The sequence below is a fragment of the Dasypus novemcinctus genome, chromosome 7 (genome assembly GCF_030445035.2).
Source record: "Dasypus novemcinctus isolate mDasNov1 chromosome 7, mDasNov1.1.hap2, whole genome shotgun sequence".
In the NCBI taxonomy this organism is placed as follows: domain Eukaryota; kingdom Metazoa; phylum Chordata; class Mammalia; order Cingulata; family Dasypodidae; genus Dasypus; species Dasypus novemcinctus.
Genome location: NC_080679.1, coordinates 86,946,911 through 86,972,037, shown reverse-complemented (window position 1 = coordinate 86,972,037; position 25,127 = coordinate 86,946,911). Strand labels below are relative to the sequence as shown.

At 35.4% G+C, this 25,127-nt stretch overlaps 1 protein-coding gene across 3 annotated transcripts in view; it reads right to left on the bottom strand.

The window, feature by feature from the left end:
* FAP (fibroblast activation protein alpha) overlaps positions 1–24,638 on the bottom strand; it is a 77,378-nt gene extending 52,740 nt beyond the window's left edge. Inside the window, exons 1-5 of one of the 3 annotated variants that reach the window (XM_004464404.5) lie at positions 24,514–24,638; positions 24,099–24,183; positions 2,692–2,790; positions 1,644–1,738; positions 722–796 (exon numbers count right to left, since the gene is read on the bottom strand). In XM_004464404.5, the coding sequence (XP_004464461.2) occupies positions 722–796; positions 1,644–1,738; positions 2,692–2,790; positions 24,099–24,183; positions 24,514–24,519 (360 nt within the window). In that variant the 5' untranslated portion in view covers positions 24,520–24,638. Of the gene's footprint in view, positions 1–721; positions 797–1,643; positions 1,739–2,691; positions 2,791–3,255; positions 3,336–24,098; positions 24,184–24,513 lie in introns of those variants that run through there. The other 2 variants (XM_023590495.3, XM_023590494.3) reach the window with 2 other exon arrangements.
* Between the last annotated feature and the right edge of the window lie 489 nt (positions 24,639–25,127).

The window sequence follows — 25,127 nt, the reverse complement described above, 5'->3', positions numbered from 1 at the left end:
GACAAAGGAACTCCACCAGGCTGAAACATGTCTTTCTGAATATTAGCTGGTAACAGGACCTAATGCCTCCCTATCCTTCTGACAGTACCACCAGAAAGGCAAGATTGAATTTTCATTCTGTATATTAAGGGAGTTTGCATCTCAGATAGTTTAGGAAAAATATTGGCTAAAATGAAAAGTTCTTGATCTCAAATTAATAACTAGAAGTTTAATTCAATAGTAAATGATTTTGCCCTTTTGCCAGTAAAAGTGAAAAAAAAAAAGAATATGATTAGCTTCCCTTTACACTTCATTCAGAAAGGGGAAAATAAAGCAACAGTAATGTGGTTTGGTGGGAATACTTCTATAGAAAACAGAAGTTTAAACCCTGTCTCGACCACTGACTGTATATTTTCTTATTTGAGCAAGTGAGTTAAGTATGCTATACCTTGATATTTATGTTTCCAATAATAATCTTTCATGAGGTTAAAATATGTGAAAATTAATGAAATGATTTATGATGTCAAGTAGGTTTAGAAATTAATTATACAAGAAAGCCAAATTCTGAATTATTGGTATATGTTTCAGTTATGCTCTGGGAGTATATCTAGAATCTACATTACCTTCTTGAAAATATAGAGGTAAACATACAGTCTTAACTCCCCTTATTTATATAAGCCCTCTTGTGGATTAGTAGGAGATATAATCATATACACCCAAATTAAATAATCAATTAAAATACCTTTGAATAATCACTTTCTAGATATGCAAATTGCCGGTCAGGTGATAACCCATAATTTGAAGCATTCACACTTTTCTGAAATTATGGAGAAGTTGATTAGAATACAGAAAAAATACAAGGAGCCATGTAAATTTGCAGTTTTAAAATAATTTCATATCATTGATACATTCCTACATACATATACTTTTAATGCCTACTGTATACAAAGAAATTGACCATACACAAAGGAGGGAGGATGTAATACATAAGATACACTTTGTGACCTCAAGAAGCTTATAACGTTAACCTTATAAATGAATAACACATTGTAAATTAGAAAGCGCTATGAAGAGCTATAAATATGGCACCTTTAGAGCATTAAGGAAGAAGGGATTGAATCCAAATGACAGGATTAATGATGGATCCTTAAAAGATTAATTGGCTCTTAAGGGTGGAGAAAGTAGGAGGACCAAGAGTCCAGGAAGACAGAATAGCATGTGCTCATACGTAATAGTTATCGTTTATTGAGCATTTATTCTACATTGGGCACTGTCCTAAGCCTACCATATGCTTTTTCATTTAGTCCTTATAATAGCCTAAAGTGGTACTTTTATTCCCACTTTACAGATGAGACCAGATTAGTAGATTGGCTTACTGTTTCACAGCTAAAAAGTGGCAGAGCCAGGATATGAACCTAAGTTTGTCTCTGAGGACTGAGCTCTTAAATTTCATGTTACTGTACTTCCACACAGGAGGAATGATGCTACGTGATTTAGAAGGAGGCAGGGAACTTGGTCTGGTGTGGGTTGAAGAGAGAACTGGAGGAGAGCTAGAGTGGGCGTGGAGCCGGGAAGTCCGGTCAGGACTAGATCAGGTGCTAAGGAATTTGGACATGGAGAGCCGGCACAGGTTTCTGAGGAGGAAGATGATATCGGATACATACCAGGGTGATGTTACTCAAAATGATATATGATTCTCCTGTTTCAATATTATAAAATACTACATTATTATCTGTAGATTGATGAAGATATTCTTGTCCTTTAAACAAAAAGGAAAACAAAACATGAAATGATCTCCGTTAACAGGAAATATATTTACAACAAGAAGAAATCTCTCTTTTATCTCACAGACTTATTGTGTTTTTTTTCCTGCCTCTCCAGTAAAAAAAAAATTTTTGTCAGATTTAAAATAAGGTGGAGGTGGAATGGAGGAAACAATGCCTTTTTCAACTTTACATAAAGATGCCATATTTATTAGCAGCAGCTCTATTCTAACAAGGTCTGGGGGCTTAGAAAGAAAATTTTGTTTTTTCTGTGGTACAAAGAAGACTAGTTAGTTTAAAAACGCTCTTTATTTCACGATCATTAAAATAATACTTTGCATTTGGGTTGTGTTTGTTAAAAACCAATTTTTATGTACATTTTATTTTCTAAAGAAAAAATGAAATTACTCCATTTTGTTTAGCAGCATTTTAGATATACAACTACAAAGTCATAAAGAATTTAGTTATTCTCTCCATTTGCTTGGTAAAACTGATTCCTTACCACTCTATTTTTAAAAACTACATGCAGTATCAATTTTACAAACTTTAAAGGATTTTTAGTCAGATGGAGATTTTGCCTGTTTTTCAGATTATCCATCTCAACAACAAAATTTTGCTTTTGGTAAAATTCCTGTGACTATTCCTAAATTGGTGTGTACCTCCCACTCTGAAAAGCTATGGTTACACACTCAAATTATTTCAGTACTGCATTTTCAACTTTTATTTTCTGCTAAAACTCTTATTGGCTCCATTACTATTGGCCAAATCCAATCTGGTGATTTTGTCAAAGTGCTTCACTGGACACTAGAATTATCCAGATAACTGCTCCTTTTGTCTATTTTAACTGACACTGGGTTTCATTCCCACAAAGAAGCATTGGCACACACACACACACACAAAACACATACAGTAAAAAATCCCCCAAAAGATAAAAAAGTAGTTAACTTACCTGAAATCCAGTTTGGAAAAAATGTTTTATAGGAAAATGTCCCATTTAAAATATCCTTCAGTGTGAGAGCTCTAGTTGTACTATCTTCAGCATTATGTACTTTGGTGGAGGAATAAACATATTATTATTAAAAATAAGGTTAATAACTCAAATAAATTTAAACTTTAATCACTCAATTAAATTTAAGTGAAAGTTCTTTTTCATTTAATGAAAAAATTTGCCATTGACTAAATGCTTGCTAAACTCCTATCTCAATAACTATACAGTATGTATAATGTTTTTTTTTCCCCTAGGGAAGGTAGCAGACATTTAGAGGTAGCGTGGATGGAAGAGAAAACTTGTAGAGAAATGTAGATAGAAGGGGATGAGGGTGGTACTAGTCGTGGAGGACCATGCTCAACAATTGGGACTACTCTTCAAGCAGTCTAGAGTGATCATAGACTTTCGAAGAGAAAGATGAGATGAGATTCCTACTACTACAAGTCTCGCAGAGTTGGGATTGCAGACCATGTGGGTTTGACTAAAAAAACTCAGATCCTTAAGCAATTCACTGTATTTTCTTACATATGCTTGACTTGGATTTCCAGTGATTCATCAGTGATGCGTTTTAGTATCCCAGATGGTTGGAGAAGACCAGTCAGAATCCTTACCTTCAAAAGTCTCAAAATAAGGAATTAATGAACATAGGTCATTTCTTTATTTTGACTAGGGATTGCTATAAAGATAAAGTGGACCAGAACAATAGAAAACCCCATACCTATAAAAGTTATTTTAGAAATTCCAAGAGTGGAGGTTTCCATTATAAAAAGTAGCCTAATGTAGCTCACAAGTCACAAGCAAATTTCATCTATATTTGAATTCTCCAAAACAATTGTGTTTCAAACATTGCTTCATTCTCAGAACAAATCCATTTATAGACCCCTGAAATAGTCAGATACTCCATAGTACAGCAATCAATTCTCAATACCTCTTCATACTTATATTTCCATTCTCTATCCTTCCCACCTTACCCTTTCTCCAGACCCCACTTACAAAACTAAAATTTATGAAAATGTGCTATATCTTGAATAGCATTTATGAATGAGCATTTTCTCAGATAAAACTAAAACTGTCAAAAATACAAATTGCTTCTTTATCCTTCTGTGACTTTGAGTGATTCTTAGTAAAAAGATAGAAAATGATAACCTGGACTACAGAACCTAAATGGTTTGAACCAACCTACACTTCCACTTCTCTTCCCCTTTTTCCCTACTTTTTAGGCTCCAAACATGCTGAACTTGCTGTTCCTGGAATACTTGTTTTTTCTTTCAGGGCTTTTGCACCTTTTTTCTCCCTTTCCCTTTGTCCCATAACTTCTATTCATTCTTTAGTGCTCAGTTCATGGTCCACTTTCTCTGGGAAGCACTTCCTGACCCCCTGGTTTATGTTAGACTCCATTTTTTACACATTCCCATTGAACTATGCACTTTTCTGTTAGAGCACTTGCCTTGGTTTGTAATCAAGTATGTATTGAGTGATTGTTTTATTAATGTTTGTCCACCTCCCACTGTAATCTCCAAACAATCATTATAAGGGAGCTACCATGTCTAATTTTGCTCACCATTACATCACCAGTGTCTAGCACATACAGGCATTTAATAAATACTTGTTGAATAAATGAAAACATGAATTGAAGGATGGATGATGGGTGATGGATGAATGGATGGGTGGATGGATGATATTTGAAGTTTCTTCATTAAAGAACGGTTCTACCTCTAATTTCTTGTATTGCTTTGGGAAGTCAACCTCTGGTACAATTTGTTTGAAGTCTATGCGTCAGGAGATATGGATTGTTATGTAGTCCAGTACCATCCACCCACTGAGAGTGTAGAGTCAAGGAATGATTCCATTGATAGACACAGGAATACACTGAACTAAATGGATTATGTGAAAGCATTAAATTGGGATTCTGAACATTTGCAGAATGATCTGAAGGGCTCAGTGAAAATGAAAACTACCAGGATCCTGTCCCCAGAAATTCTGATTTAGAATCAGAATCAAATTTAGGGTTTGAGATAAAGACCAGAAATCTGTGTTTTTACCAAGCACTTCAAGTGGCTCCAAGGTCCAAATTTTGATACATATTTAAATGAATACATACGTAGTTGGAAGAGTAGATTAACAAAATTTCCAACATGGACAAGAGGGTAGAGGTTAAAGGTAGGTATGTTTTGGGGGGAAGAATTAACAAAAACAACCTAATATAAAATCTGTCAAATTGGTTTATCTTTTACTCAATAAATATTTATTGTGCTCTCACTGTGTGCCAGATACTACCTTCGTTCCTGGACATATAATAGTGGCAAAATCAAACACAGCATCCTCCTCCATCATCACGAGACATTCACTGCACTTGGTGAATACATCTCTGAGCACCGCTGCACCTCATGGTCAATGGTCCACATCATAGCACACACTCTCCCACAGTCCACTCAGTGGGCCATGGGAGGACATACAATGTTCGGTAACTGTCCCTGCAGCACCACCCAGGACAACTCCAACCCCTGAAAATGCCCCCATATCACATCTCTTCCTCCCACTCCCTACCCCCAGCAGCCACCATGGGCACTTTCTCCACACCAATGCCACACTTTCTTCTATTACTAATCACAATAGTTCATGAATAGAATATCAGTAAGTCCACTCTAATCCATACTCTATTCCTCCATCCTGTGGACCTTAGAATGGTTGTGTCCACTCCACATATATGCCTTATGCAAGTCTTTGCCCCAAAATAGAGAGAAGGAAAGGGATCATACTCAGTAAATTTAGGTAACTCTTGAGACAGCAATAAGGAAATGGTGTTTCCATAGAACCTAGTGGAAGGTCATTTCTGCTGATAATTCCCGTAGGTTGTTCACTTTTAAACTGAGGAGCTAGACTAGACAAAGATGATAATCTTTTCCAGTTCTACCACTGTAAATTTTGAAATTTGACAATGAGCCTACTAGTAGGAACCTTATAGTTATGTAAATATATTGCCAGGTGATAAGAACAAATTTACAACTGGATAATGACATCTTCTGCTATTCTAACTGACTCAAACTGATGCATGGATGATCCACACACCTTATTAGGATTATGATAACTTTTTCCCTAACATTAACTAAAAATTGATCTGGTGGCCACAAGAAAAGTGAACCTTTTTGGAACCAGAAAACGGAATACTTAATAACATTAGGTTATCCTAGTTTTTAGTTTTTAAAAAATTATCATCTGCCTACATTCCCTTTGCATCTTAAATAAGATTGTACATGCTATACAATTACTTACAGTGAAAGTTCTTCTATTTAATTGAATTGCCTTGTGCAGAATTCATTCCATTGATTTTGTGTTCTGATTCAATATCTAAGAGACCATTTTATTACAATAACCTTAAAATAAACCTAAGTATTTTAAATTCATTTTATTTAGCATCCCTAACAGCAAATTGCAATCTGCTTCAGATGTAACCAAGGGAGAATTAGAACACTATTTCTAGTGAAAATTATTTTCCATTTGAGGTTCATTTAGTTTGTATCTACACAATTCTGAACATCTACATGATAAACTTTAAATTTTAGTGAATTAATTCATTGCAAAAGCCAAAGACACTAATTTAAAAAAACCTCTTTTTGATATTAATTAAACAAATTAATATAACATTGGCTACATCTATTTTTGAAGTCTAGCATACATAATGCTTTGGTTATGGCTAATGAATTACATTATAGTTTTTCCTATTTAATTATCTTTGCATATAATTTTCCTTTTTACAGTTATGCTTATAGATAACTCCATAGCTATAATAAATCTTCATTTTTATAAAAGTTAAGGTAAGTGAGATGATTCAAGCGAAAAGTTCAGTTCTATGTCTTGGCACAAAGTTAGCATCAATAACTGTTAACTTTTAATATTATCATAGCTCATCAGTTTACTTTAGATAAATACTTTAGTGTTTCCCATACTAATTTGACCATTAGAACTTTTGTTTCACGTGAATACAATTAAAATCACAGTTTGACAAATGCATTTTCAGATTAAATGATCAGTATAAAAGCTTGTATTTATTCTAATTTAATGAAATTTATCAATTGTAATTGGAGTGTGCTGGCAATCATACTACTCCATAATTGAAACATTAAAATTATGATTATAAGGACAATTAGTACAAGTATTGTACATATGGAAAAATAAAATTTATTTTTAAAAAATACCTGTTAATTTTCATTTCATTAATAAACATGCTAATCCTTAACAGATTTCTCAAAAAGTTTCCAAAGATTAATTATTTGCCCTTCGAGACCCTCTAATTTAGATTATCAAGGAAGGTTATACAAGAGAGTACATTTCATATTACTACCTGGCTTGTCATTTATTTTACATGTGTGCATAGCAGCTATGAATGCCAACAATCTAGATAGAGAACTTAGCATAGGCTATATTAGGGCTCAGAAAATATCATTAAAGTAATTTTGAACATCTGTTAATCATACTGCTAATTGTCATTATAAGAATAATCCCCAGCACAGCCTGAGAAATGATGGGTGGATAGACAGAAAACATATTCAAATAAGCCAGCTACACTTATGTGGGAATAGAGTTTACGGCACAGATTGGGGTAGGAAGATTTTTCCAAATTTTATATTACCATCATAAGCTCCCTCACATGTGATGTGTCCAGAACCTGGAAGGTATAATTATGTTGGAGTCAGGATGGACACAGAGTGAGCTCAAATCTAATTGGAGGAATTTTAACTAGACATTTCTCTCTTCCTGCTGAAAATGACTGCATATTCATAAACACAATGGAGTAATGTAGTTAGTTTGAAATTTATTAGGTCACATGTTAAAAGTGTGAATAAAACATAAAAAGTTTACTAGTATTTCCAATGGATGCTCCAATTAATTCTTTTGTATGATAATAAGATATTAAGCATAATAATGCTTTACTACACTATTAATGTTGACTGTCACATCAGTCACCAGAAATGACCTTTCACTAGGCTAAATGGAAATACCATTTGCTTATTGCTGTCTCAAGAGTTACCTAAATTTATTGAGTATGATCCCTTTTCTTCTCTAAATTTTTGTGGCAAAGACATGTAAAGACATAGAGGTTGTGTTTGATTTTGCCACTATTATATGTCCAGGAGCTAAGATAGTACCTCGCACAGTGAGAACACAATAAATATTTGTTGAGTAAAAAACAAACTAAATTAACAGATTTTGTTTTAGGTTGTTTTTTGCTAATTCTTCCCCCCCAAAAATATCTACCCTCAACCTCTACCCTCTTGTCCATGTTGAAAATTTTGTGTACCTACCAACTACATATGTGTTCATTTAAATATATGTCAAAATTTGGGCCTTGGAACCACTTGTAGTGCTTGGTAAAACACAGATTTCTGGTCTTTATCTCAAACCCACTAAATCAGAATCTCTGGGGACAGGATCCTGGGAGTTTTCATTTTTACTGAGCCCTTCAGATAAGTCTGCAAATGTTCAGAATCCCAATTTAATGCTTTCATGTATTCCTCCATCTATCAATAGAATCATTTCTTGCCTATAAACTTGGTAGGTGGGAGGTGCTGGACTACATAACAATCCATATCTCATGACGCATAGACTCCATACATCTAAGTGCTGATGATGGCTTCTGAGAAACACTAATGCTCTCCTTTAGTGGTTTTGACACTTTCCTGTGATATGGTTCATTATTTGTCTTTTGAGGCTATGTCCAAATGGACTCTTCTTTAGGTACATTCCTTCTGTTGATCCTTGAGAAGTGAAGAAAAGACAAAGGTATGATTCTGCCCCAGATTAGATTTAATCAAGATTGCAGGGAATATTGGATTATTATTTTTCAGTGTTTTGAATGTGTGTGTGTGGAATCAGCAAAAAAATCATGTCTATGGCACCAAAAACATTAAGAAAGTTCCAGTTGGCTTGAAAATAATTAATAATTATTCAACAAATAAATGGATTTTCATGTCTCTTTCCAAATAATGTTTTAATATTGAAATGTAATCTTTTGACAATTTTGGAAGTTTAATTTTGGCATTCATTATTTTTAAACTTCAATAGTTGAACAGAAGTAGAAATGAATTCCTAAAGCATATCTCTCTTCTATACGAAATTGACACTTACTTGGTTAACACTTAATCAAGAGCTCTTACATTCAGTTTGGCCCCCATCTTTAGCAAAGTTATTCATAAGACTCTTAAACACTCTAATTAACTCTGCTTTAATTATTTGTCTTTTCAGCTTCTTAAAGCAAAGCAGAAAATTATTTCAGTCAGAATCCAAGAAATTACAATTCACAGAAGTGATTCACAAGCAAGAAATGATTCACTAGTCTCCTAATTATTTTTTAAAGCTTTGTGCTTATTCTTTATTAGGATTCTGTTTCTGTTTCTACCACTTAATTTTTTAGGCCTGAAAAATTGAGACTAACTGCCAGAACAGAGACATCTGATGTGAGCTCTACTATTCATCATAACCCGAATGAGAAAATATGATGGAAGAAGCAGGCACAAAATGACTGGCAGGTTCTTTTCTTCTCACTTTTGTACTCCATTCAGAATCGAAGCTTAGGAAGCCACTCCAAGGACAGAGTCATCAGCTTCCAGGCCCGGCGTACTCATCTTTCTGCTGGCTCTATAAAGATGCTTTCAGGAGGAGGCATCATCTCCAGCAGTCACTCAGGTCGTGTTTGTTTCTGAAGTGAACTCCGCAGAAACAAGTGTAGGAAATATTGGGATGGGGAAGTATTTTAGCCTACCAGCCATGTATTTTGAAATCTACTACTTACCACTGTCAACCTTGAAAAAAAAATCAGACCTCAGGTGACTCCATGCTAGTAATAAGAGGTGTTATAATTTACTAAGTTCTTGAAGTGCCATGCACTTTGCATGTATCATCCCATTTAATCCTCCCAGCAGCCCTCTGAGATAAGTACTGTTATAAATTCTATTTTACAGATGAGGATGTAAATTAGATTAGTGAAGTAACTTGCTTAATAAAACAGAACTGAGATTTAAATCCAGTTCCATCTGATTTTAGAGGCTGAGCACTGCACCGCTATACTACAATTTAAATTGAAAGCACAGATGCAATAAAACAGCAACATATTAACACAAAAATAAGAACAGGAAACTTCAACACACAAGAAGAGTAAAATAATTGTACTCAAAAACCTAGGTTAAAAGAAAGTGAGCCAATTTGAGCTTTGTAGTAGTCAATACACACAAAAAAGATTACTATAAAGCTCTTACTGTCTAGTTGAAGAATGAAGTACCTCAGCACTGAATGCAATTTTCCATGATTCTTTTTAAATATAACATTGAACAAGGTATGTAATTCAAAGGAATTGTCAGAAATTTTTGGTTTTGTTTCTTAAGGCATATTTGTGTGGATAAAGCTATGACACTTATAATTAGGGCTATTTTTTTTCCATGATGGCTGAAGACCATGGGGTAAAATCAATATAAAGCATAAAGAACATAAACGGTAAATGCTGTTTTGGTGACCCTGAAGATGAAAGCAAACCTTCAATATTATCTATTTTCAAAGGCCCACTCAGTCTTCTGTGCCAGCTCATCACCCTCAAATCCCTACTTTAAATTTTGATATGGTTCATATTAGTGTTGCTTGGGGAACAACGCATTTCCAAGACCAGTTCATTTTTCAAGGTTTCTATTACGTATCTCTAGGCTGACCCCTAGCTACCCCCAACCCCTCCCCTACCTGATTCCCTCTGGATTTCTCCTTTGAACTTCAGACCTGTATATTAAACTTCTTAACATCTCCACTTGCATAGCTCACAAGCACTTCAAAATCAGCATGTCCAAAGTTAAGGAAAAAAAAATAAGTCCCTGGATTACAACAAGATGGCAGCAGAGTATAAGGAGCTCCTAGAGTCAGCTCCCGCAGCTACAGGGCAGTTAGTAAACACCCAGAGCTCTCTGGACCTAGCTGAAACACGTGTTTGGGGGCTTCAGGAGGCCAGAAGGAAATCTTGCCACATCCTTGAAGGAGTGGAAGGAGGAGACTGCCCATCTGCAGAGAAGACTTGTAAGTAGAGCACTCCATGCCCCAGAGGCTGGTTCCTGTCCTCCACCAGAGGCACAAGCCACCTCAGGAGCTGTTCCATGGCTGGAATTGAAAGCTCCACTTCCCAAAAACAGGGGAGGAAGAGACGGTTGGTAACCAACTTCCTGAGAACAGCTGAAGTTTGAGCCTGTCCAAGTCAGAAAGAGGCCAGGAGCCGCCATCTTAACTCCTCACATGGCACAGGGGGAAGTGGAGCGGACTGAAAATCCCAGTGCTGATGGGGACCAACTTCTTTCCATCCAGGCCAGATTGCAGGTCTAGCCTAAGACCCAGTGCCACCTCTGACAGGGAGGAAGCTGCAGGGACCAGGGCCAGCCTCTCTAGGACATTGCCAGCCAAGCTGCAGAGACCAGTGATTGTCCTACTCTGGTGGTGCAAGCTGCCCCAGGAGCTGTTCTGTGAATGGAATTGGGAGCTCCATTTCCCAAAAACAGGGGAGGAGGAGACAATTGGCTGCGGATTTCAGCTACTAATTGGTAGACTCAGATGGCTAAGGAATAACCCTAGGAACAGCTGGGGTGTGAATTTGTCCAAGCCAGAAAAAGGCCAGTGGCCTCCATTTTGACTCCTCCTCCAGCCTGAGGGGAAGCCGGCCTGACCAAATATCACAGTGACTGTAGGAACCGGTTTCTTTCACCAAGATCAGCCTGCAGCCCTAGCCTAGGCTTTAGTCCCAACCTTGGCAGAGAGGAGGCTGGCTAGCTCAGCACCAGCCTATTCAGGTAACTAAGGGTACCATTGGCTGGCACAAACTGAATAAAAGTCAACTGGGACAACTGTGGTTATTTTGGACCTGCACTGCATAGATTGCTGCCCACACCTGCAGCTCCATCCATGCCCCAGGCAGGGGAGAAAGGGGCATGAAGCTTCATCAGTCTCTCTGGGCAACAACAGTCTAGACCTGCATGACTTGATTATTCCACTAACTGTGATTCTGTCCCTACCTCTGGGAAAGGAGAAAGTTGGAAGAAGCTTCATCCATCCCTGGGGCAATGAAGGCAGCTTGAGCCTCCATAGTTTATAGCACCAATTACATCCTTGGCTTCTACTGCACAACCAGCAAGGGAGAAAGGGCAGGAAGCCCTAAACTAAAGAGAAAAACTGCACCCTGAATAAATACTCTAGTAATCCAGATGCCAAGACACAAACCAAAAATTACAATCCACATCAAGAAATAGGAAGCTATGGCCCAGTTAAGGGAAGAAGATAAGATTCCAGATGACATGAAGGAGTTGAGACAACTAATCATAGATGTTCAAACAAATCTCCTTAATAAATTCAATGAGATGGCTAAAGAGATTAAGTATATTAAGAAGACACTGGATGAGCACAAAGAAGAATTTGAAAGCATGCATAGGAAAATAGCAGATCTTATGGGAATGAAAAGAAAATAGCAGATCTTTTGGGAAATGAATCATATATTAGCAGATTTGAAGAGGAAGAAGAAAGGATTGATGAGCGTGAAAAAATGGCCTCTGAAAGTGACCATACAGAAGAACAGATGGAGAAAAGAATAGAAAAAATTGAACAAGCTCTCAGGGAACTAAACGACAGCCAGAGATGAGCAAACATACATGGATGTCCCAGAAGGAGAAGAGAAGGGAAAAGGGGCAGAAGGAATATTTAAAGAAATAATGGTAGAAAATTTCCCAACCCTATTGAAGAACATAGAGAGCCATGTTCAAGAAGCACAACATACTCCCATCTGAAAAAAATTTGAATAGATCAACTCCAAAACACATACTCATTAGAATGTCATCTGCCAAAGACAAAGAGAGAATTCTGAGAGCAGCAAGAGAGAAGCAATGCATAACATGTAAGGGATACCCAATAATATTAAGTGCTGATTTCTCACCAGAAAACATGGAGGCAAGAAGATAGTGGTCTGATATATTTAAGATACTACGAGAGAAAAACATTCAGTCAAGATTTTTATATCCAGCAAGACTGTCTTTCAAAAATGAGGGCAAGATAGAATATTCACAGATAAACAGAAACTGAGAGAATTTCTAAGCAAGTGACCAGATTTTCAGGAAATATTAACAGGTATGCTAGAGCCTAAAAAGAAAAGACAGGAGAGAGAGGCCTGGAAGAGACTTTAGAAATGAAGATTATATCAATGAAAGTATCTACAAGTGTCAAAAGAGTGGTGAAAATAAAATATAACAGATAAAACTCAAGTAGTCAGGAATAAACTTAATCAACAATGTAAAGCACTTGTATTCAGAAAACTTCAACCCAATGTTAAAAGAAATTTAAAAAGTCCTAAATAACTGGAAGAATATTTCATGCTCATGGACTGGAAAACTAAATATCATTAAGATGTCCATCTACTCAAATTGATATACAGATTCAAAGCAACACTGATAAAAATTCCACCAGCATTTAAAAAAAAATTGAAAACACAATTACCAAATTTATTTGGAAGGGTAAGGGGTCCTGAATAGCCAAAACATCATAAAAGGAAAAGCAAACCCTCAACTCCAGACTTTAAATCATACTACCAAGCCATAGTGGTAAAAACAGCATGGTACTGGCATAAAGACAGATACATAGACTAATGGAACCAAACTGATGGCTCAGAAACAGACCTTCAGATGTACGGTCAAGTGATTTTTGACTAGCCTGTCAAACCCACACAGCTCAGGCAGAACAGTCCATTCAGGAAAATGGTGCTGAAAAAACTGGATATCTATTGCCAAAAGAAGGAAAGAGGACCTCTCTCTCACACTTCATCCAAAAATTAACTCAAAATGGATCAAAAGCCTAAAAATAAAAGCAAGAACCATAAAACTTCTCGAAGAAATTGTAGGAAAATATCTTCAAGACCTGGTGGTAGGTGGTGGATTCTTAATGGAGATAAGAAAAGGACTGAGATGGACTACTGATGTTCAATGCATGCAGAAGTTTTAATTAGCTTTACTGTAAAAGTGTGGAAATGTATAGAATGTATAGAATGAATAGTAATAACTAGTTTATAAATAGGGATGTGGCTGAAAATGGTAGTCTAGGGATATAAATACCAATTGACAGAATGCTAGAAAATAATCTGGGAACTGAATAGCACAGTAAACCAAGAGGTGGATGAGAATTGTGTTTGATGGTACAGATGCAAGAGTGTCCTTTGTGAGCTAGAGGAAATGTATATCACTACTGCAGGGTGTTGGGAACGCATGGGAAAAATACAACTGGAATGACCTATGGACTGTGGTTAGCAGTAACAATTTAATATTCTTGCATCTATGCCAAAGATGTACTATGTTGATAATGGGGCAGTATGGAAAATGTAAGTCAAATGTATACTGTGGACATGGTAACAATCAGATGATATTATCTTATCTGTAACAAATGTTCCACCACAGTGTGGTGTGTTGATAGAGGAGTGTTGCTTGGAAATTCTGCATATGTGTATGATTGTTTTATAAGTTTACAACTTCTGTCATAAAAAATATATTTAAAAAATAATAATAAGGTGTGTTGGGGGAAAAACACACCAAATGTAAGATAAGAACTATAATTAGTAGTAAGATTTTGACAATATTCTTCTGTAATTTGTAACAAATATCTCAGGACAATGCAAGGTGTTGGTGGAGGGTTGATGTATGCGACTCCTGTATGGTGTTATGCAGTTTGCTTTGTAAGTTCACAACTTTTACTATACACTTGTTTATATATGCTCATATGTAAATGACATAAAGATAATAATAGGGAGGGTTGGGGGAAAATACTTTGGTTAGAAGTAATATTTTGACAATGCTCTTTAATCGTTCGTTAAAAAAGGTTAACAACAATGTAAGGTGTTGGTGGTAGGGTGAGTTATGAGAGCCCAGTATGATGTTATATATGTTTTTTTGTAAGGTCACAACTATTACTATACACTTATTGTTTATGTATGTTTGTGTGTGGGTGATATATTTCAATAAATTAAATTTAAAAATTAAGTCCTTCCTCCACATCTAGTCTTCTCTAGTAAATGGTACTACTGCTTCTAGTTCCTCAATTCAAATACTTGGCGGTCATGTTGGACCTCCTCCTTCATTTCCATTTCTCACCGAGTCCACTAAAATGGAAACTGCTCTCCCCCATTCACTTTCTAGTCTATTCTTCATACAGAAGGCAGAGTGTGCTCTTTGAAATGCAAACCTAATCAAGTCATTTCCCTGTGGCTTCTCATGGTTCTGAGAAAATATCTAAACTCCATCCCTTCCAAGGCCTAAAGAACCTGCATCATTTATGATATCTTTCTTTTATGTTTTTAGTAGCTTTACTGAGATATAAAGCACATACCAAACAATTCACCCATTTAAAGTATACAATTCAATGGCTTTTAGTATATTCAGAGCAGTGACTCAATCTCTACAATCTACTTCTTTTTTTTGTAAACAATGGGAATTTTCTTTTAGGGCTTAAAATTTTGTTTTCTTTATTTTACTTATTTTTTAATTACTGGGGCTGGGAATTGAACCAGGACCTTATATGTGGGAAGCCAGCGCTCAACTGCTTGCACATCAGCTCCCCTACAATCTAACTTTTAGAGCATGTTCTTGCCATCCACAAAAGAAACTCCACACCCATTAGCTCTCACTCCTTATTCCTCATCCTCAACCCAGCTCTAGGATGTGCATGTACAAGTGAAACTTCTGTATCCTATGGTAATAGTGTTTAATATTTTGAAGAAGTACCAAGCAGTTTTCCAAAGTGGCTGTACAATTTTACAATCCTACCTGCAGTGTATGAGAAGTCTAATTTCTCCACATCTGTGCCAACATTTGTTATTGTCTATCTTTTGTTGATTATAGCCATCCCAGAGAGTGTAAAGTGGTAGTTCTTTGTGGTTTTGATTTGCATTTTCTTAAGGAGGGCTGCTGTTGAGCATGTTTTCATGTGCTGATTGGTCATATGTAAATCTTCTTGGGAGAAACATCTATTCAGATCCTTTTTTACTTGAGTCATTTTTAAATTGAGTTATTTGTCTTTTTATTATTGAGTTGTAAGATTTCTTTATACATTCTGAATGTCAGTCCCTTATCAAATATGTGATTGCAAATATTTTCTCCCATTCTGTGGGTATTCTTTTCATGGTCTTGATGGCATCTTTTGCAGCACAAAGGCTTTTCATTTTTATGAAGTCCAACTTATTATTTTTCTTTTATCATTTGTGCTTTTGATGTCATATCTAAAAATCCCTTGCCGTATCTAAGAATACAGAAATTTTACTTCTTTTTTTTAAATAGTTTTATAGTTTGAAAACATTTAAGTCTGATCCATTTTGAGCTAATTTTTGTTTACAGTGTAAAAAAAAAATCCTTCATCTTTTTGCATGTGGATATCCAGTTGACCCAGCACCATTTTATTTCTCTATCAAATTGTTTGGAAAAATTAATGAAAATTAATAAATCATAAATGGACTTTAAGCTCTATTCCATTGACCTACATATCAATTTTTATTCTAGTACCACACTGTTTTGATTATATAGCTTTGTAGTACGTTTTGAAATAAGGAAGTGTGAGTCTTCCACATTGTTTTTCTCAAGATTGCTTTAGCTCTTCTGGATCCCTTGGATTTCTGCAGAAATTATAGGATTAGCTTGTCAATTCTTCTATGCATCAGATGGGATTTTGATGGACATTGCATTTAATCTGTAGGTCAATTTGGGGTATATTGTCATCTTAATAACATTAGGTTTTCCAATCCATGAATATGGGATGTTTTTATATTTATTTATTTAGATCTTCATATTGGATTGCTCATTGCTAGATGGAAATACAATTGATTTTCACGTACTAATCTTGTATCTTAAAACTTTCCTGAACTTGCTATTAGTTCTAGTCATTTTTAGTGGAGTCCTTAGGATTTTATATAAACAAGATCATGTTATCTTCAAATAGAGATCATTTTACTTCTTCCTTTATAATCTTAATACCTTTTATTACTTTTTCTTACCTAATTGTCCTTGCTAGAAAACTACCAATAAAATGTTATACAAGTGGAGAGAGAAGACATCTGTTTTGTTCCTGATCTTGAGGGAAAACAATCAGTCTATCCCCATAAAGTATGATTTTACCTATGAGATTTTGCAGATGTCCTTAAAGGTTAAGAAAATTCCGTTTCTAGTTTATTAAGTGTTTTTTTCATCACTGTAGCAGTTTGATATAGTTATGAATTCCAAAAATAGATATTGGATTATGTTTGTAAACGGTTCTGTACCTAGGAGTGATTAAATTATGATTAGGGCTTTGATTGGGTCATGTCAGTAGGGTGTGATAAAAGTCATGGCAAAGGACAAAGTTGGAGGGTTTTTATGTTGGAGTTTTGATGTTGGACTTTGATGCTGAAGTCTTAAACTGGGAAGTAAGCACACAGAGGAAAGCAAAGCAAGCCCCAGGAAAAGAGAAAAGTTGAGCCCAGAGAGAAGCAAGACCTGGCAAGAGAGGAATCCAGGAAGCCCTGACAGATGTCGGCAGTCATTTTGCTCCAAGATGTGGAAATAGACTTTAGTGTGGGAAGTAACCTATGCTTTATGGCTTGATATCTGTAAGCTCCTACCCCAAATAAATACCCTTTATAAAAGCCAACAAGTTTCTGGTATTTTGCATCAGCACCAATTTGGCTGACTAATACAATCATGAAAGGTGTTGGATTTTATGAAATGCTTTTTCTGCATCTATTGAGATGATCATTTGAATTTTGTGTTTTCTTTAAATACAATATATTAAATTAATTAATTTTGCATTCTGGAAGAAATCCTTTTTAATATGTTGCTGGGTTCAGTTTGCTGGTATTTTGTTGAGGACATTTGTAACAATATTCATAAGAGATATTGATGGGAAGTGGATGTGGCTTAAGTGATAAGGCAACTGCCTACCATATGGGATGACCTAGGTTCAATCTCTGGGGCCTCCAGGTGAAAAAGGAGAAGAGAAAGTGTTCCTGCATGGAGAGCCAGTGCCCACATGGTGAGCCGAGTGCCCCTGCAGCAAGCTGAGTGCCCCCACAGTGAGCCAGTGCCTGAGCAAGTGACAAGGGGAGAGTCAACGTGAAGCGCAGCAGAGACCAGAAACTGAGGCGGTATGATTGACAGGGAACCTCTCTCCACATCAGAGGTCCCCAGGATCAAATCCCGTGAATCCTAGAGGAGAAAGATGAGAAGAGAATACAAAAAAAAAAAAAAAAAAAAGAGAGAAATAGATACAGAAGATCACACAGCAAATGGACCATACTGGTCTGCATTTTCTTTTATTGTTATGTCTTTTGTCTGGTTTTTGTATCAGGGTAATTCTGGTATTATAGAATGAGTTGGAAAGTGTTCCTTAGTTATTTTTGAAGAACTTGTGAAGGATTGTTAATAATTATTCTGTATGTGTTTGGTAGAATTTACTAATGAAGCCATCTGGGCCTAAGATTTTCTTTTGGGAAGATTTTAAATTATTAATTCAATCTCTTCAGTTATAGTTCTGTTCAGATTTTCTATTTCTTCTTGAGTAAGTTTTGGCAATTTGTGTTTTTCTAGAAATTTGTCCACTTCATCTAAGTTACCAAAGGTTTTTTTTTTCCATTTTTTAATTATCTTTTTTTTTTAAAGATACATAGATCGCATAAAATGTTACATTAAAAGATTACCTAAGGTTTTGACATACAATGTCAAACCTGTTCCTTTGAAGAGTCTTAACTCGTAGTTTAGGACTTATAACATTCATAATCCACATTAAAAAATTTGAGTTACTAAGCAATATTATTGTTTTTATTATTAATAAGAATAAAAGTTAATAAAGACTAAGCTATTCTGTATTAAACACATAATCCTAATTATTTCATAAGGATACTGAAAAGAAAAATAAGTTCTTTTCTCTCAATATGCTTGGCAATAAATAAGAAAAATTATAGACTGGTGTGTAGCTCAGCAGTTGAGCACCTGCTTCACATGTGTGAGGTCACAGGTTCAATCCCCGGTACCTCCTAAAAAAAAATTAGAGACTGATTAGTATTTGATTAATTGTACTACAGAAAGATCATTTCAATTTTTGCCTACTGCCTTAATTCTTTCTGTGGTTCAAGGCTCGGGTTAACCATCCCTCTATTTCTTAAAAACGTTTACTTCTGATTCTGCAACCCCAATTTGAACTTTAGAACATGTTTTCCTAATATCTATGACTAGATATTCTTGTGTAAGTTGTAACATAATTCGCTTTGGAAATCAGAGACAGGTAAATTCCTTGGCATTAGGGAATCATCCAAAGACTTGGATTATTTTCTAATTTATTTAGAATATGGCAAAACTCAAAGAGAGTTTGGCAAGCTTTATCTTCTCTGACTTTAAAATTCAAGTGCAAATTAAGAGAAATATAATCTCTAAACTTGATTTATTTACATTCAACTCAAAAGCTCTTTTATGCCCATGAACTTTCTGAACCTTTTCCTCAGGCTTTTAGACTTCCCCATATTTCCTCTAAAAGAACAGTGAATAAATAAGCTTAAAACTCTTAAGATGTTTGAGGGAGTCTGTTTCACAGTTCTGAATGTTGATACTGGGAAAAACTCAAGCTTTAAAAATGTATTCACATCTCCTTCGAAGATGATTTCATCTCACATAAATCTTTTCTTTTAAGAGATTGTTGAGGTTATAGGAGTGGTAAGAGTAATATACTTTTAATTATATACTCTTAATATAATACTGCCTGAATATAGACATTCTAAATGATATTTCTTCTTATAAAATATTGATCTCCATTCTATGCAAATTGTCTGTAACTTCAGTTATCTTCTGAAAGAAATTATATAAAGCATTATTTAGTTACGTAAATGATTACTACAAATTGTATCTACATATGTATATACATATATATACATAAGCAATTACTACAATCCTATATTACACACATGCATACACACATATATAAATGGGTGTGTATATAATCACAAATCCATATGTACATACTTATTTTCCTGTGTTGATATGTTTAAATAATTTTTTATTTCACAGCTTTCAGTTTCCTTTTGATTCCTTGAATTTCCAAACTATTTTCCCTGCTCATTGAGGGTTGTCCCCCAGTTTGTGTCCTTCCCGTTCTTAAGATCTCAGTTCAAATAGTCTCAGAGAAGACTTCATTGTCCACCGCACATCCCAGATGTACTCTATTACACTTCTGAAGTGTCATAATTTGAAATATTCTGTTAATTTATCTATTTACTTGTTTATTGTTAGACTGTAAGTTTCCTAAGGGCAAAGGCTTGGTCTGTCATGCCCTAGACCAGGGCCTGGTATTTAGATGGTGCTTAATAAATAATTATTGGACAAATGACCAAAGTATCCAGGAGCCACAGCAGGCTGGGCATTGTGGATAATGGTTAACTACAATGTGTATGCTAATATCAGTTTTTCCCACTTCAGTAGATTGTAATTTTTAATCCCAGGAGAAATCCTATATCACTTTCAGTCTAAGAGTTAAAAATTCAAATGTTTATGAGTCAGGCAGATATTATAATCACATCTTGTGCAAAATAAATAGAAAATGGTGGGCTTGTGGCAAACTGGAGGATGCATTGCCTATCTAAAGACGTCAACTGCTTCTCACCTACTTGTTATGGACCAACCCAATATTGCCAGATCTTCTGATATTTCAAGAGAAGCCAAATATCTGAATTTTTATGTGAAATCTTATAATTTTTAAAAACTGGTAACTAATAAAAATTTGTATACAACACTGCAGGACCAAAACAACAATAAAAACAGTTACAAAATAGCAATAATAAAAGGAAAACTGTTTAAAGGTAGATGGGAAGGTTTCAAGAAGGTCTGTGTCTAGTCTGACAATGGCTCTCATAACCGAGAGGTACCAGAGGCACTGAGCAGAAGAACTTATAATTTCTCCACACTATGTAACCCTTTCTTTATTTTTCCTCTTCTTTTCACTTCCTGCCTTTGCCTTAGAGCTTCCAATGGCCTGTATGACTGCCTTGCACACAACAATTTCTAAACAATATTTGTTGTTTTTGGTCCAAGGGGATGGGAATATAACAAAGACGATATCGAGGGATAAAGACTCCCTACTCTCAGAACTAAGAAAAACATTCTTGAAATTGAAATATATCACACAGAAGGTCTAGTCTCTGACATTGTGTGTATATGTATGTGCATGTGTATATGCATATGCATATGCATATGTATATGTATATTCGGTTGGAGACCACAGTAAAATGCTCCTTCCACTTATTAAGTATTTGCTGCATGTGAAAAGCTTTAGAAATGTAACAGCTAACATTTACTGAATGCTTGCTATGCATGAGGTGGTGAACTCTACACTCCATAGAATCCAAAAGGGGGTCAAATAGTTACTGCAAATCCTTTTACTAAATACCATGAATCCAAAAAACAATAAATCATGAAACAAGACCCTATAGTATTTACATGAGAAATTTTGGAGCCTTTGTAACTTTTCATTTTAATTTAGATCTTTTGTGTGTGGGTATGTATGTGTGCATGTATACATATTTTGTCACCTTTGTAATTTCTTAAAAGAACTATGTGTTTGGCTTTGGAGTCAGCAAAAAATGGGGATAAGCTGGGAAAGTTTGGTTTCCCCTCTAAGTCTGGTTGCAACTCAACACAAGAAGATGTGTGAAGCTTAGGAAGAAGAGCCTCAAGAAAAGTTGGAGGCTGGAGACAAAAATGGGAATCAGCCCAGGAGCTTAGGCTGAGGCCCAAAGGAGAGTCTGGAAGTAAGTGATAGAAACCCATGTAGATTCCCCATTTTATTGAAAATAAAAACAGGAATTTCAGAAGTTTTGGGAAAAAGTTGTCCCTTACAGACATGCAATGTAAATAAGCTAAACAGATCTGCTTTCAGAGGGAAATCTAGGAAACTGCACCTTTGTATCTCCAACAACAGTCACAATGATGGACATTTAATTAGTGAGAACACAATGCATTAATCAAAATGAGTGAATGTTTCTTAAGTGTGTCTTTAAGTTTATGAAAGGAAGACTGCTCTTATGTTGGAGTATAAATCCTGGGCTAAGAATAGGAAGGAGCCCAAGAGGTACCAGGGTTTCTGATGAGATGTGGAGTGAAGTCTAAGTAGGAGCTTAGTTGGCTTTTCATCCTCTATTCTTCCCTTCCCTTCCTTGGTGCCTTCTATTGTCCTGCCAACTCAGATTCTATTCTCATCAGATGTGACTGTGGACAACTGGACCTGGCCCTCCAGACTGGGGATGATTCTGTAGCATTTAGGTGGAGAAGAAAAGGGAGAGAGAAGTAGAAGGATGAGGCCTCTGCACCTGGCATCAGGGCTGCCAGCAGAGCTGACTCAAGGGAAGGAGGACTTCTTCCCCTGGTCCTGCTCAGAAGGTAGAGGAATGAATAGTTCCTTTTACAGGTTCTTTAAATGACATTTTGGGAAGTTCTTCAGCAAATTTAGAAGAGAGAGAGAGTGATATTATAGACAAAAAATACTCAGCTTTTACATGATATTTTTTTCTGTTTTTGAATGGGTGCTAAAAATATATCTCAGATTTAATTTGCTTATTTCATCTTATCAAGAAATTGCTTTGCTCTGAGAATTATTGTGTTGGTTGGAAATAGAAAACTGTAGTATAAGAGGCAAAGAGCTTTTATACTATGTATAATTTATAGCATGTATTTATCTGTTTACTATACATTTCACTTGGAAAGAGGATAACGATTGGAATGTATGTATAAATATACACACATATCTCTCACATATAATTACACAAATGTCTATATGTGCATACATATATACTATTTGTGAATGTACAAATATAGTATATTTCTTACTAGAAACCATGGCTCAAATTCCAAAGAGCAATCTATACTCCCCTGTGGACATGAATATAGGTTCACAATAAAATCTACACTTTTTGTTTCTCAAAACTTTTATTTCTGAGGAAAAAAAATGTCAGTTTCAACTAAACTTTCTACTTCTCCAATAACATTTACAACTTTTACCTGCCAGTTCAGTTAACTACCCACGCTATTTTATTGTAGAACTACCTAGTAATTTTTTTAATCTATGCCATCTCATAAATGCACACATATCTAGGTATTCATGACATATATGGGATTTATATGGTTCTACAATGAGATTTGTTTATATTAAATTTCTTTGAGACCTTTAAAAATATATCAGTATCAGGTAATGTTCCATTTCGTAAAAAGTCTGGAGCTGATTTTGAATGGATTAGCATTCAAAGGGTCAATAATCTGCCACCTGACAATTGCTGGGATGAAGAGAAATGTGACCCCCAAGCTCTTGAGGTGAAAGACTTGTCTGAAAAGTTTTACCCTGAAAAATCTTTGAAAAATTATACACACTATATTCCTATAGTTTTCAGTGAACTCTGATCACTGATGTTTCTTTATTATCAGTTAACTTTTAACCAAAGATAATTCTCACCTTAGATATCATAAACTTTTAATATTTACTAGTACAAAAACTTTTCCTCTACTCCTAGACCTCAAGGGGCATTGACCTATTATTGTTATTTTCCCACTGTTTTTGAAGCTTAAACTCCTCTTCATATATATTTTAATTAAGATTATTCCCCTAATATCACTTGATTTTCTGTATTCAGTCTTAATTTAAATTCAGACTAGTTTCAATATTAGTGCAATGTGTCTTCCAATTTTCAGAGAAGAGAGATAAATGTTAATTTAGGCCTTTAAAATAAGAAAAGGATCTGATTTATCACTAATCATATTGCTTGTTTAAAAATACTTAGTTTCCCAAACAAATTTATTATTCATTGCCACTGCATCTTAGAACAAATATTTCTTTTTCTCCTCAGCTATTCCTAGGACTTCTATTCTCAACTTCCTCCCTAAAGTTTTGGAAAGACCTATTTCAGCAGCAAAAACGTCCATAGGTTCTGTTTTAACTCTTCCATTTTCACTCATTTTTACTTTCCATGAGGAAAACCTAATAATGAAAAGTAATATATACATTTTCAGTAATAATCTGAGTTCAAAAGTTGTCTCTAAAGGGCTGTCAAAACTTGTAACTGCGTGTAGATTTTGAAGGAGTGTAAGGGTGAAGCAGAATAGTGCTTAGGCTTTTCTATTGCTCTCACCGCCCACCTTAAATTCTTCAGTATTCCCGGTCTTAGGAAATGACATTATCTATGAACTTAAAAGTCTTCTTGGAAATAAAAGACTTACTCTGGAAAATAAGCACTTAGGAAATGTTAAATCGCTTGTGACCATGCATTAGTGTATTTCCCAAGCTATTATAGGCAGATGGAGTAAATCACAGAAAGTTCTTACCTCTTGAAGGACGTAAAACAATGCACATCACCAATAAAGAAAGCACAGCAGAAGTGGCAATTCCAAATACAATTTTTAACCATGTCTATGTAAAATAAAGAAAGTTAGGCATATACACAGTTTCTGCTAAAGAGCAGAAATGGCAAGATTTTGTTTACACCTAAATCCTACTTCTCCCTCTCCACAAAGCTTTTGATTGTCTTCTACTGATCTGGCTTTAATTGCTGGAATTCTTCCAACTCTGCAAGGACAAATGTTTCTACAGTATATTTAGAACAATTTCCCAACCCCAGCCCACTCCAGGAAGTAAATACTTATGTATAAAATCTCACCTTCTAAACAATAGAAAACTCCGATCAAACTCAATCTAACCAGCTCTCTTTCTTTAGCAATTCCTGAGGCTGCATATACTAACCTTCATTTTTCCAGATGTTTTTGAATGTTAGTTAATTCTGGCTTCAGAGCGTGGGTCACTTGATCTGTGAAAAATGTTGAAAAGAAGCAAGTATGTCTTGGTAGTTGGAAGCCGAAGCCAGGACTAAGTTGTTTTATTTTTTCCACGTACTTTTGAATACCGTGCCAAATTTCAAAAGATTTCTGTAAAATTAGAAACAGATTTTGGGGGCGTTCTTGGCCTTGAAATGAACTGTGAGTGGCTCGAGGGAGGTTTTATAAGCCTTCTCATCCCTGTAAATTCTACACCAACATCTGCTTACGTTGACATACAGAGGTTTTTAAACTTTTTTTTTCACTTAAAAAAACAAGTTCAGTTTTATACTTCATTTTCTTCTAGAGATCATTCATGGATCACTTCAATAAGCCATTAACTTTCGTTCAATCTCCAAAAGAGGAATTTAAAATAATATAGTTTTCCAGTCGTGTACATGATACATATATCTAATTTTTAGCAGAGGAAGAAAATTGAACCACATAGGATTTTGTGAGAAATACACCATATGACTGCACTTTTTTCTTGCTCTGGGAGATTATAAGGTACTGCAGACAGAAATGTTTTTCTCTCAGCACACT